General features: G+C 31.7%; 1 protein-coding gene across 6 annotated transcripts in view; it reads right to left on the reverse strand.

Moving 5' to 3' along the window:
- Positions 1 to 2,586: 2,586 nt before the first annotated feature.
- Positions 2,587 to 15,236, reverse strand: part of LOC129803178 (fasciclin-2) — a 31,165-nt gene continuing 18,515 nt past the window's right edge. The window contains exons 6-8 of one of the 6 annotated variants that reach the window (XM_055849550.1): positions 9,044 to 9,251; positions 8,771 to 8,896; positions 2,587 to 2,967 (exon numbers count right to left, since the gene is read on the reverse strand). In XM_055849550.1, the coding sequence (XP_055705525.1) occupies positions 2,826 to 2,967; positions 8,771 to 8,896; positions 9,044 to 9,251 (476 nt within the window). In that variant the 3' untranslated portion in view covers positions 2,587 to 2,825. Of the gene's footprint in view, positions 2,989 to 8,770; positions 8,897 to 9,043; positions 9,252 to 9,649; positions 13,596 to 15,236 lie in introns of those variants that run through there. The other 5 variants (XM_055849551.1, XM_055849554.1, XM_055849553.1 and 2 more) reach the window with 5 other exon arrangements.

Genomic DNA, 15,236 nt, shown 5'->3' on the forward strand with positions numbered 1-15,236 from the left:
TTAATATATTAATTGATGGGTACACACAGAAAAAATTTGACTCTAAATTTAAGAATATATAAGATTCTGGGAACTTAAATTGGATGTGAATCCCCGAAGCGTTTAAGTTTAGAAGCTCTGAGCGAAAGAAATGGGCTATAGAATCCCTACCTCTTTCAAGTTAAGAGATCGGGAACTTAAGTTCTGCATTAGATGGAAAATGAAAAATGTCTACAGATTTGCAAATTGCAACTAAAACTAAATGATCAAGGATTTAGAATTAGGGCATTGGCATTCATTCGATAGGATTTGAAATTAAATTCCTGGGTGTTTCTGTTTAAGAATTTTCCATTTTTCTGTGTGTACGAATGGGTTAAGTTGCTTTCAACTTCAACAAAGCCTCTTCATTTTTCAAATATCGAAGTTATGTCTTGGCGGCAAAAACTTAACGAAGGTATTGGCGAAAACCCAGTGAACAAACCATTAAACTTAGTACCATTTTACTTTGAGTAACAAAAGATTAAAAAATATAAAAATTACTTTTGCAAAGCCTTTCTTCACTTTATTTCGCCTTTCGAAATTCTCTTTTCTCGTTTATAAAAATGGACAGTTACATTAATTGTTCTTTTTTCTCACAAATGTATAATAATATTTGTATAAAAAACTATATCGTAAATATGTTTTTTTTTCATGTAAAAAGCACATTTTTGTCTTTGTTCTTTCACAAATTGCATTGAATCCTTTTCAGTTGCTCGCGATATTTCAATTTTTTTTAAACGTTTTTTTTTTCTCTCTTGGACATACAATAAGTTTTTGTAAGAAAAGCCACACAAAAAGTTTTTACCATTAAAAGCGTTAATTGAATGCAAATGTGAATAAAAAATCACATTTTTGAGGCAGAGAAGCAATTGCAAATTTTTTGAATAAACACACTTAGCCAATTTTTTGGGGAAGGTTTTGTGTTCCTTTTGTTACATTTGGCATAATTTAATAATTCTCAATTGTTGCACGTGAATAAGTTAATAATTTAATTATTTAAAGATAAGCTTAAGCACAGAGTGATGTTTTCAACAGAAATTCGGTGATTTACAAGGAAAAAATGTAACACAGTGAGTAAAAACAGAATTAATAAACTACATCCTGTAATCATTCTTAAAAATAGTGGTAATCGTAAAGTTATTGTTAAAACTAAAAACGATCTAGGGGAAATGCTTCTAATTTTGTCCAGTTTCTTATTTTGGACACTTTGAGGATAACATTGGACACTAAAAATAAATTGATTAAAATGATGGATTTTTATTCCAATATTTGATGAATAATGAATTCTATCTAAATATTTGTTCTTTTTGGAATATTTTAACACTAAATACGTTAAAATTTGAATATGATTTGAGTTGAAATTGCTTTGTTGAAAATTCAGTGTGAGCAATTGCTTACGAGAAATATGACAGAACTTCGTGGCTTACTTCAGTCTTATTTAGTTTTGGTGAAGTACTAACAAAGTTTGTTCGCTGTTTTTGAGTGATATTATTGAATATTCATTGAATATTGTGTTGATTCACGTTACTGATGATTTGTACATTTGACCTGAAGTGAGATTTGCCTTGTGAATTAGATTTTTCGTGTAAAAAATGGGAAATTTTTTAAGACATTCACCAGTGAGGTGATGATTCTTATTTTGGACAGGTGTTTTTCTCACGAAATTTCGTGAAGTTTTAGCTTTTGTGATGACTAGGTTGGACAAATGCCTGGAGAAATAAAGGAGCATCATCTCTACGAAAGAGATGCAGTGAGAAATGCCTTGAAAGGCTCCCGGAAAGGGCAGGGAATGAGCGAATCTGCACGTACTTGGAGTACCGAAGTCAACTCACTTTAATGAATGATATGGAAAGTTTCTGGGCTTCTTGTGACATTCCACGTTTCCCTTACATGACCAGGAAGAGGACTTGGTAAGATTGGTTCATAAAATGAAGAACAATGGGCATCCTGTTGAGGCGGATTATCTGTCCAAATTTACAGACAAGTTGTAAAAATTAATAACCAAGTTGTCCAAAATAAGAGTCAAATTCACCTCTACATATCAATTCATTTTTAAACGTATTAAAACTAATTTTAGTAAAAATGAGATGATAAATAGCTTGCCAAGTTTCTAAACAATCCTTTTGAAATGAGAGTAACAAGAAAAGTCAATTAGTATTGAAAATATGGCACTTCAAACTTAGGATATCGATGCTTATATGCAGACTGTCCAAAATTATAAGCACTTCCCCTATACGTACAAACTAAAGCTCTACTAAAGTGATTTTTGTTTTGATTTCTAAGGGTTTTCATCTCGCTATAGGAGATAAAACTAGGATCTTGTTCATTTGGCAAAAAGATTCCCTAACACATTACAGTTACAACTTTTTTTTTATCTCCTTGTTTTACTTTTTTTTCACTTAAAAAAATCAGTCCTTTGTTTTAGTGATTGACTCTCTCTATAACGCCAATATTATCCTCTTCTAAATACACTTTCTAAGTTATAAAAAAGACTTGTAAAATAAATGATATTACAAGAAAAAAATAACTAAGGTTAAAACTAGATTGTATAACTTTAAGTAAAAAGTATTTCTTTTTTTTTTGATAAATTCTCGTTGAAAAGACGCGGTCATGAGTTTGATCTCATGCCTTGAGCATATGTCACTTGCATTTTCTTTCTTTTGATAAAATTGCGTACAAACAACACATTCTCTCCTTAAATACACTAAAATGTTAATAATAGCTAAAAATTCTCAATATGTTCTCCCTTAAGTACAATTGAAGCTGCATTTCGTTGCATTTTTTTTATACGAGGTAAATTATATAATTCAGACTGCAGAATTGCGTCCAATGAGTTCGCCACTGCGGGAATAAGTCATGGATCCATCGTAATCCACGGAAGACGGTTGAAATTTGATACCACCATTGGCAGCCACATTGTTCAGTGGCTGACTCTCTTGATCATCATCTCTGTGGAAGATTATAAAGAAGCTGAATAATTAAATTTTGTTTATTTTCTTCTCCTTCAAAAAAAAAAACACACGTCGCTAGAGATTGGCAGAAAATAAACAAAAAGAAATATAAAAAGCATTTTAAAATTCAGCGGGACAGCATGCAAATTTTAATGAATGATTTGTTAAAAGAATTTTAGTGGGTTTCCTAGGGTCAATAACTATTTAAACTTGGAATAAAAAAAATGTAGAAAAAATAATTCAATTAGATGATATCGCTTACTTAAAACTTTATAAGACTTACCTAATTATTAATTCAGAACAATTTAAAATATATTACAAAGGAAACGATAGGGCTAACATCTTTGTGTTGGATATTAAGAGTACAATAGACTCTCTCTAAATTGGACATTTGGGGCAAAATGTCATCCGGTTTATCGATAGAGTTGGGCGTCATAGCTTTTGTAAATTCCACAAAAAGCGCTCAATTATAAAGAATCACGATAAATTAGGAAGAACTACAGCGAATTTGAGCAAATTAGCTTCATAATTAAATGCGAAAATTGTCAACAAATTTTTTCGCTCGATTGAAAAAGAGCCGATTGAGCGAGAGTCTACTGTAAATGTCACGTTAAGGATACTTAAAGTAAAAATAGCCAGGATAGTAGACACCCAAGAAGCGATTTTTTATTATTATTATAAAGATGGCTGAATAGCAGCCATAGTCTTGTAGAATACCCTAAGTAAGGCACTATAGAACCAAAAATCTTTTTATTAGCTTATACCGCTCTTGGTTCCAACACTGAGATTACTAAAAGTAAACTGGCGCACTCTTAAGGATCTTAAGAGTTTCTATAGGAATTTCAACAGAAAATTCTCACTTTAAGCCTTTTGAAAGTGCACTAAAAGACTTTTCTAATATTTGGTTCTATAAGGCAGCTATCTTGGGCTTTTTCCTTCTTGGGCAGTGGGATGTTTTATACCTCTTGCAAGGAGTATAGAGCAAACAAATTCTGTTTAACACTAAACCTACCAACCGTTTTTGGTCGTTTTTTGGTCAAATGGCAAACCCCAGTAGGGTAGGATAGGGGAAAGTGACCATGCTTGATACTGTAAAATGATGTCCAAGGTTTGTGATTTTTTTCTGATTAACACACAAACCGAAGCGATTCCTACACTATGACAAAAAAATGTCTCACTTATTAGGTTCATAATCCAACCTCAGAAAGTTCCTGGAAATCCTTAGATTTTCCTCAAGAAGAAAATGAAAATTCAGTGGCGACTTTTATACAAGTCGGGTCCGGGGCCTTCCTGTATAATAATTGATTCGACAAATCGGAGGCCTATTTTCACTGCAAAAATTTCACTGGATACAAAAAATTGCACATCAATATTTAGACGGAACTCTAATCTATCTGCTTAAATCGTTTGTACGACTGGTTATTAGTTTTAAAATCACTTTTATGTAATTTTTCTAATCCGTGTTTTTATGACATTAGGGCACTAGCGAAAACCATTTTTTCACTTTGAGTCCATGAAAATGTCACTCTGCAACCTTAAAATTCAGGCAACAGGGTTGAAGGCTATGTCAATTGTCGATAAAATTGGCGGATTATAATAGGTGTAATTATGAAAGAATCACATCTAATGATAGAGTTGCCACAATTAAATTATCATTCATGGACCCTTTTTAAAATATAGGATGGACATAGGCAGAATTTATGAATTTGTTACCACCCACAAAAACAGTGTCCATTAAGTAAAAATATTTTTACATAAATATTAGTACTGATGACCCCTCTATGTGCCTATGATAGTAGTTTTTGTGAACAGCGACATTAATTAAAAAATACTTATAAAATATCATGTATCAAAATTACAGTTTTGGACCTATTTTTGATTTTTGCTTCGTGAAACTAGGAAAAAAGAGCAAGGATCCTAATTTTTTTAGGAAATGTGAGGCTTAGCACCAGCTATTGAAATATATTGCGATAAGTCATAACTATTGATTAACATAGAAAATAAATAGTTATTATCAAGCTTGGATCGTATCAAGCATGGTCACTTTCCTCTACTCCACAAATTTGACTTGGAAAAGAGCAAAAAATTAAAATTTAGACATTGAAAAATATATTACATGCATATTTTAGGAAATTCATAAAGTTGGATAGTGACATTGTACCGTTTAAATATGTGTTAATTTTAAACCGGTCAATTTGACCGGGTCGTGATAGGTTTAGTGTTTATAATTATAGTAAGCACACATCCCCATATTAATTGAAATTTATAATTAACATGAAAAGAAAAATTTTACTTTAGAAAATGAAAGAAAAATGGACGTATGAAAAGACTGCCGCATTTAATAGCAGGTATTTTCCCCCTACTGACTAAATCTATTCCGGTCTTTCCTACATAATTTATGAGCTAAATCTGTCTCATGCGTATTCTTTTAATTATAATCAAAAATTCAGATAATTATTAAAAATTTGCATATGAAGAAAAGTGTAAACTTATCCAATGGGAAGACTGGGGTCAAAATTTGTCAAAATGAAATTTTCTAAATGTAATATTTTCCCATAAACTGAGGCTATAGAGACTGCCTGACCGTGGTGTCACATATAAGATTAATATTAATATTAAGAAAAGCCGGAAAGAGAGCTATATAGTTTTCGAAATTCAAATGGAATATTACGTGTGTTAGAAAGAGTACACTCTAGTGGAGAAATACGATGAGTAAGATATTACTGTTCGTATTAATTGCTTTCTGAATCGTATTACAGGAAATTCGAGCAATTTTCCATGCGTACTAACTGTGATTCGGTCAGTTTTCGAGCGAAGCGCGAGAGAGAGGCAAGATAAAACACTTGCTATCCTTTGTTGGCATTCTCGCAGTTCAGAAAGTATTAATCTTAATATTAATCTTATATGTGACATGACCATGAGGCTTCATTTGTTTTTACAACTAAGGGAAGAGTACCCCGGATCGGAATCTTAAGAGACATGCTCGATATTCAGTTGAAAATTCAAGCCTCAAAATATTATTTGGTATTTTTGTGTATGTTTAATCGGTTTATTTGTGATCGATTTAACTATACCTGTGCACTTGAATTTTAAAATTTTAAAATATTTTTTTAAAAAATAGATGTAATTGCAACTAATTAGGGGAGACTGGGGCAAAAAGTCACAAATCGAAAAATTCAAAATTCAATATCTTCCGAGGTAAAAAAGATAGCAGCTCAAATTTTTTTCTATCCTCCATACACCTTCTTCAATGTCGTAAGTTTCTTAAAATTCGAACAAGGAATTTAGAAAATAAAAAATATCGAAATTTTTAGCCCTATTTTTCAAATATTTTCCTTGCAAAAGATAACAATTATTACCTACTTATTTTCCAAAATTGATGCACTGGTGAATATTTTCTAAATAATTTGGATTCTTGGAATACGAATCCGCTATCTATTTTAGAATTTCACAAAGTTCTTTTCTCCAGAAACCCTTTTATTAAAAATGGCCACTTGGGGTAAAAAGTGGTATACAGAAAAAAGTAACAAAAAAGCGAAGCAATTTCTGATGTCTCACGGCGAAAAGAAACGTCATTATCATGCCTCGCCGCTTGTTGTTTGCATTGGTCAAACGATTTGCAGTCTTTTGTGTGTGTTTTTTCTAAAATAGCTTGAAAAGCGCTTTTCTCGTTTTCTCACTTTTCTCGCAGAGAAAACGCTGTTTTACAAAGCTGTAGATGAATAAATTTTCTATGAAAATATGTTCTCTAGGTATTTTTCCAAATTTACGGAAGCCTGTAATAAAGCGAATCAAAATATGACAATACCCAATGTCTGGTACTATTTGCCCCAGCATTGTTGAGAATTTTCACAAAATTACCTTTTAGAAATTGGCTCGATAAACGTATTTCCTTACAAAATATAGGAATATTACTTTCACAAAGTTGTAGAGCGGTAAATTTCCTATAAAACTGCACTAATTAGAAATTTTTGAAGCGCTCGAGCAGCCCGTAAAAAAATAAAATATCCGTTTTGTGACTTTTTGCCCCAGTCTCTCCTACTCTGTACCTCGGATCGTTACGAATTTAATCAGGTACCTCACGGAAAAATAGTTTTTTAAATTAAATCTGAACTAATGCACTGCATTCTTGTGTGAGTTAAATGGTAAAAAGTAGCTAATAATTTTTAAAAAATCATTTGAAATTGGTGCAACAATCTGGTAATAAGCTGACGATCCGAGGAACACTGCCGATAGCTGGTACTCTTCCTTTAGCCTCTTTTTGATTTTTCTTAAACGTAGAAAGCATTAAGAGATTCGATTGAGAATATGGAAAATAAAAAATATTATTAAAATTTTTACCCTTTTTTGGAATATTTTCCTTGTAAAATATCAATACTTATTACATTTCTAAATGCAGCCAAAGAAACAACCATAGATAAATCATAGTATAATTTAGAATATATCGAAAAATTTATATGAACTTTTCTACATATAGGGTAAATTAAGCTAATTCAAAACCTGCTCCAAATGGAAATTTTTCGCTACTCCAAAAGGAAACATCACTGTTTTCCTGATAAATACAGTAATAAATTACTATATTAATATATTTTCTATACCACAGTTTCATTATTTAGTTAATTTTGCTCCAAATAAAGGGAAAATCGGGAAAATCCATTCATATTCACAAATTTTAATTTGTTAATTTCTCAGAAAAATTAAAAGTGTACCTTTTAACTGTCGAATTTTTCATCGATCGACCATGTTTTCCAATGAAAAACACAATTATCTGACTGTTGTTTATTCGTTTCGTTTAAAATTTATGTCATATTTCTGGCTAATTTTAGTTAAATTAAGTGCTAATCTTTCTAAGTTTTCTAATGAAATAATAACCTATTTCGTGGACAAAAAGGGGTTTTCTGAAGTGTCTGCAAATGCTTCAATAGGAAACACCGGAAATATGATTTTGTTGGAAAGATTTTCTTATTGTTGTAGATGGGAAAAGAGAAAAGACCAGGAATAAGAACAAATCCTGCACTTAAGAGCAACTTAACAAGATATTGGAAGCCTTTTGTCGCGGTTTCACTTACACTCTTTGTCTCCAATTAGAAGCATTCCCTTGTCTCCATTTGGATTAATATGTTTCCAATAGAAGCATTTTACACTCGCGTATTTTTCTTGTATTCAAGAAGTTTTCAAATTATATCTAAAGAATTTTCACTAAACAGTAACATTCTAGAAGAGTCAAGGAGCAAATTTATGTAATTCTCTTCAGAAAAAAATATGAACTTAATGTGTTGAATCTTCTGTCAAAGTTAAAGCGTCTGGAAATGATTTTGAATTAGGACATTTACCCTACAACGTTCCATATAGAGGAATGAGGCGAACAAGGTCTTTTCGCAATCAAGTCCAATGAAGCTAACTAAATACAATTCGAACACAATTTAACACTAGAAAAATTTCTATTGACCTAAAGGAAGATTTGAACTCGGGACTCTTACTTCATAGAACATTTTTTAATGTTATTATATTAACATTTTAGATTAACATTTTTTAATGTTAATTTTACACCTTTTTAAGGGTAAAATTAACATGAAAAAGGGTATGTTTAACCCATAATACACCTAAAAATCATAATATTTACACCGATTTCGGATCAAAACTGCAGGGTAAAATTAACATTTCCGGAATGTTATTTTAACTTTTTCGGATTTCTCTCAATGAAGCGTTTTTTTTATAATATTAAGTGTTATCAGTTATTGACCCTACAATTTCCCACCAAATTCCTATGAAGAGTTTAGTGTGTGATCAGATTTGCTTACAAAGGTGTTAGTTTAGGTGGTGTGAGTCCCATTTTGAGCGACGAGGGCGATGGCAAAGGTGACGGTGAGGGTTCCTTCACTAAGCTGCTGCTGCAATAAGGAAGCGGGAAACGCCACCCATAAAGACTATCACGTGAGAGTGGTTTAAAGTGTGTTAGATGATGAGGGAGACACAGATTTTTTTTTCATGTCTTACAAATTGCGCCCATCTTTCATCGGCTCAAGCATGCAGAGTTATTAGATTAATATTTTTTTTTGGGGGGGCAAACTCACCTGCTAAACTTGTTATCATCATCGATGTCTCTGGAAGGAGAAGATTTGTTTCCACTCTGTCTGATAGCTGCCAAAAGACCAATATTGAAGAGTTTGCAACACAGCAAATCCATTATGATCAGCAAGAGCAAAACACCACCAACGGCGATGGCAATTATTGCCACTGACGATAGAATGGGATCATCTTTCCTTAACACCACGTCTCCACCTGCATTTTTCCCCATTCCAAGTCAAAATTTTGGATTGGTTTGTTTTTTTTTTTAGGGGACAGAGAAAGATTTAGACGCGAGAAAGAAATTATTGACTTTGGTTAATTTTGAATTAAAACACATAATTAGAAATAAATGAAGATATTTTAGCAGACAAAAATAATAAACTGTGGTAAATTGCTTCAATTGTAGCCACATTGACATGTTGCAACCAAAAACCAAACAGTAAAAAATGAGCGAAAGAAACGAAATGAAAACCACCAACCAAAATAATATCTTTACACCAAAAAAAAAATTAATGCTGAATCTCAGAAGAGAGATACAATTGCAAGAAGTAGCAAGAAAAAGGCAATGAAGAAGCTGAGCAAAGAAAAAACTAAACAAAAATTATTTCTCATTTCTTTTTTACTTCATCAACTTTTTTTTTCTTCTATTAATATCATCAATGTCTAACAATTTTTTTTCTTCATTCTCTTGTCAAACAATTTTCAAAGACACATGATTTTAATAATAATAATCACATGCTGGTCTAAAATAGCCATCCTTTCCCTATATTTTTATGATATATTGGCAAAGAGAACACTTGAGATTATTTATAGCATATCATATATACTTAAAAATATTCTCTCATTAGCTTTGCGATTTAGATTTCACCAAAATTTTCACTTTTTTCCTGCCTCTTCTTTCTCACACATTTTACATTGATTAATATTGTCCAAAAATATATCTTTCAGTTTGATCTTAAGTATTTACTTTAAGTATATTATTTACTGTTTTTTTTTCCTGTAATATTGACACACTTTTCAATCTATAATAAATTCTCTTTCAGTTGTCCTCTCCTTACAATTTGCACTAATTTACAAATTTTGATTTTTCTCATAATATATTGTATCCATTCTCTAGTGAAATTTCATTTCACAGAATAACTTCAGGCAAGTTACTTTGCTGTATCAGCTTTACATCTTTTATATCACTAATTTGAAAAAATAAATCCAAGGATGATTAGAAGCATTAGAAGTATCTTCTAAACTTAAGAAATGCAATATTTTAATTTCCGTAGACGCGGGAGACTTTGTTTCCCTCTTCAGCTCGTAAACTTTTTTTTTTATTCTAGCACTTGTCCTCGCTGATCCGATATGGTAAATCGGATCGGCAAAGATCATCCTTAAGTGCTAGAATTAAAGTAAAGCTTACGAACGAGAGGGCAGAAGCTATCTTCGGAGCCCAAAGTCATCCGCACGCGGCACTTTTTAAAGTCAAAGTAGCATTAAATGCAGAATATTAATTGCAGTAAATTTCCTGATAAAATTAAATGAAATTAAGCACGTAATGGGTAAAGTGGTAAAGCATTCGCTGTACGATACAAGTGTCCCGAGTTCGAATCTCCATTAGATCACGGGAAATTTTGTGGGATTAACCCTCTAACGGGTAAGACCGCCTCCAGGCGATCTTCACAAAAATCACATTTACAGCGACAATAAAGGTTTTATTTATTTAAAAGTGCTATAGTGTCCTCGGTAATAGTCTTATAAACATCTCTTGAAAGTTTGAACTTATTTTGACTCTTCGTTTTGTTGCTATTCTTAGTTTTGTGTGACAGGTCAGAGAAAAAGCAACAAAAAATATTTGTGCAAAAAAACTCATTTCCAATTTCCATAAAAATACCGATTTAAAGTTATCTGACTAAAATAAATTTATTTTTTACTGAAAGATATGTCATTCTACTTTGTGTATTTTATTTAAAAAAATCGAAAAAAACTAAAAATGTGAATTTTAGGAGCAAAAAGAGTTTCAAAAAATTTTTGTATTTTCTCACCTAGCGCCTAAACTGAAAAAGATAATGAAGAATGGATGATTTTTTCGACTTTATTGGATCATAATTATCCTAGAAAACATTGTTTTAGAACTTTTTTTCGTATATTAAAGAAAACACCGTTATAGAGTTAAAAATATTTAAACAGAATTCAGTGAGCAGTAATGTTATGCATGAAACATTATTATTCTTATTATACTTAAATGCGTAAATTGATTCGTTTTGTGTTTGAAACACAATTTTATTTTCGTAATTAAATTAAATCCTCTTTCGAAAAACTGTCTATTGAAATAATTTTGAACCTATTTGGGAAATAATATAAAATGCCAGGTACTAGGTACTTATCTTTAAAGGTCAGCAATAATTTTGAAAACGTCGCTTAAAATTTGTAAGGTCTCACTTTGTGAAATTAATATGTTTTCATTTGTTACTAGTTAATGCTCTTTTTGTATAAAGACATTTAAAACGCGTCTTTAATACAAGGGGGTCTCGGAATTATGCCCTAGGTACGCTTACGACTTAAGCCGAAAGACGACTCAACGTAATTATAATCAAAATAATGATTTGACTAAATTCTTATCAGTTCTCCACTAACTGAGCCATATCTTGGTTTGAGTCGAGAAACGGATTAGTACGAAACTGATGGAAATGTAATTTAATCATTATTTTGATTATAATACATTAAGCCGTCTCTCGGCTTAAGTCGTAAATGTTTCTAGGGCATTATGCATATACAGTAGACTCTCACAAATTCGGGCATTTGGGACCAAAATGTCACCCGAATTAGAGAAATTCGGGCGACAAATGTTTTTAAATGCAACGATTTTGTATTCATCTGCATACATATATTGAGTTTACATAATCATATTTTATGGAAAATTTCATGAAAACCCCTTAATAATTCAAAAACACATCAGAACTAAGACAAACCATGGCAAATTTTAAGCATATTTGCGTCATTTGATAAAATCATAATCAAACTTGAAGAATGTCAAGAAACTTTTTTCAAATTTAACTGCTGCCCGAATTAAAAAGTAGTCCGATCTTAAAAGAGCCGAATTAGCGAGAGTCTACTGTAATGGGATTATGCAAATACACTTTGAGAAAAATTAAAATTTCAAAGGTGCCCCACTTCCCCCTAAGTATTTTTTTAATCATACACAGAAAAAAATATTTTGTAAAATTGTTCGTAAATGTTTGTGAAATCCTATTCATCTTTGCATTCCATAGGAGTTTTTTAATTAATTTTGAAATTCCCCTGAATGTAATGCAAATATTTTTGAGGCGGTAAATTTGAAATGTGTAACTGAAAAAATGTGTTGAACTAAATGTGTTGAAATGTTCGTAAATACACAAAAAAATGTTCGTAAAATTTTGTCATTTGTTCGTAAATTTTTGCCAAACAAAAATTTACGAACAAATGCCAAAATTTTACGAACATTTTTTGTGTGTTTACAAATACTTACGAACAAATGTTTGTAAATGTACAAAAAATGTTCGTCAAATGATCATTTTACGAACAATGTTTGTGAAAAAGTACAAAATTTTACGAATTTATTTGAGAGTTATATGATTCACGAGCATTTCGTAAGTCTGCCATAGAATTTCACAAACATTTACGAACAATTTTACAAAATATATTTTTCTGTGTAGTAAAAATGAAATTAGTAAATTCAACGATTAGTTGGAGAAAAAAAAAAGTTTGGTAAGTCATTTGCAGTACAATTAGATCGTACTGTATTATATCACGCATCGGAAACAAGAATCCGTGGTTTCCGATATCCAAATATTTATCCTGAAATCTGTCTATTGACATTAAAATCGACTATACTCGCGAATAGAAGTGAGACATGTGTTTTCTAAACACATCACTCAATCCGAGAGATTTCTCTGTGAATTAAATATACAAAACACCAAGAATTCCATTCGTTAAGTCTTCTAATCATCCTCGAAGTATCTCTCAACTATTAAATTGTAAAATACCTATTTAACGGTAAATTGATAGATTTTGTTTCTTAAGAATTCTCTTTTTGGTTAGCATGTTTTCAAATTTCTTTCTCTCATATTTTATTCTTGTAATAATAAATTTGAGAAATGGTTTTTTTTCATTTTGTACATTTTTTAAATGTAAAAAATTTACTAAAAAGATAGTGAGATTCACATCTCTTTTGTGAGATTCTACATACTTTTGTGCTTCACAATTTTATCTGACCTATGAAATGAGATTTTCGAATAAAAAAGAAATGCTATCTTTACATTCTCTCACCATCTAATTAATTTTTTTCATTACTTTGCTCTCTCTCTCTCTGAATACACCATAATATTCTACTCAATTAATCGTTCACCAACACACCAGAAAACCATCCCAAGAAAATAGCATCATAATTTGTAAAGTGGTAATATTTCAGTTACTGTGGATGCACAAGAACAGCTGCCAGAGTTGAAACTGAGAGCTGGATAATGAATCCGTGAAAAATTGCGGATGACCATTGAAATTTAGCACCCAGTGAATGTGCGTTGTAATAATTTCCTAATTGTATCCAGAAGATGAGGGAGAAAAATTCACAGGAAGTAATATTATTTTTTTTTGTGAGAGAGAGGGAGAAAGATAAAAAAGGGAAAAAGTCAAAATGCGGTTAAGAAAAAAATTATCAGAACATAGAATGAATGAAAATTGCTCTCAATGGCATTGACTGTTATTTTTTGCTACAATTAGCTACAAACTCTTTTTTTTTTTGGGCTTCTCTCTCAGCAAACTACAGCATCCAACTATTGAAATGGATTATGGTGTCTTCAAGCTCACAAAAAAGATGATATTGAACACTAATACAGGGCTATAAAGAACATTTGCAAACAACTATATTCAATTACCGCTCGAACTCAAAGAGAGAGCAGTTATAGGGGGAAGTGGGGCACCTTTGAAAGTGGGGTACCTTTGAAATTGGGATTTTTCACCTACTTTTAAATAAAATTGAGCATTAACGTGATATAATATAGCTTCTCAATCTGTTTGTGCAGCTAAATTATATCACGATAAGGCTCAAATTTATTTAAAAATAGGTGAAAAATCCCAATTTCAAAGGTGCCCCAGTTTCAAAGTTGCCCCACTTCCCCCTACAATCGTCTTTTTTTTCGACTTTTCACTGCTCTGGAGCTTAAACGGTAAGAGATATCGACTGACATCGGTAAGAGATTCGATGACCCCCAATAAAAAAACAATATCTCTCGACGTTTTCAAACGCAATTAAATGTTTTTTTTTTTAATTTTTGAAACAAATTTCTTTTTCGTTATTGCTTTCCTTTATTAGGATAATATTATTGACTTTAGTCATTAATAACATTGATCATCAAATGTTATAGAGGCGTATGCATTTTAGAGGATTTTTAAACCTAACTTTCTAAGGGGTAACTCCTACGAGAACGTCAAAAATTAAAATTTTTTATGACTTAACTAATAAATCAATCAATATGAATTTTTCAGAAGTTCTTATGTAAACTAATAATGGGAACTGGCGCGATTTTCTTAATAGGGAGTGTATCCGGTGTTCGCCAGTGGGAAAAGTGGTCAACCTAAGAGGAAAATACTTTTTTGGTCTTGCCCAGAGCTTTCGGTCCCAATATGGACCTTCTTCAGTCATTTTTGGACAAGGTCATTTTTGGGCAAGTCGAATGAGTGTTGAAGTTGTCCGAAAATCACCTTTGAAAAAAAACATGAAATGTTGCAAAATAAATTTTGATGCCCTTTCAGCCACTGAAGAAGGTCCATAGTGGGACCGAAAGCTCTGGGCAAGTCCAAAAAAGTGTTTTCCTCTTAGGGTGACCACTTTTCCCACTGGCGAACACCGGTTACACTCCCTATTCTTATGTAAAGTATTGACGAATAAAAAAAAATATTTTTTATTTTAATTCGATTTGGAAATGGCGGCGCAACAAAGTACGGAATGACAGTAAATTTGTTTTTGGTGCACTCCGCGAGGAAAACTCGTGTAATTTTTATCCGATTGACTTAAAATTTTCAGGGTAATTGCTTAGATAAGGAATCTATCATAGATTCTCTATAGAGACATATTTTGGTAGAAATTTAGAAATCCGAAGTATTGAATTTATTGGCGTATTTCCATGCGTAAGGCTGCCGATAGTTTAACAGGCCAAACATTTGCAGATAATGACT

The sequence above is a fragment of the Phlebotomus papatasi genome, chromosome 2 (assembly GCF_024763615.1).
Source record: "Phlebotomus papatasi isolate M1 chromosome 2, Ppap_2.1, whole genome shotgun sequence".
Lineage (NCBI taxonomy): Eukaryota > Metazoa > Arthropoda > Insecta > Diptera > Psychodidae > Phlebotomus > Phlebotomus papatasi.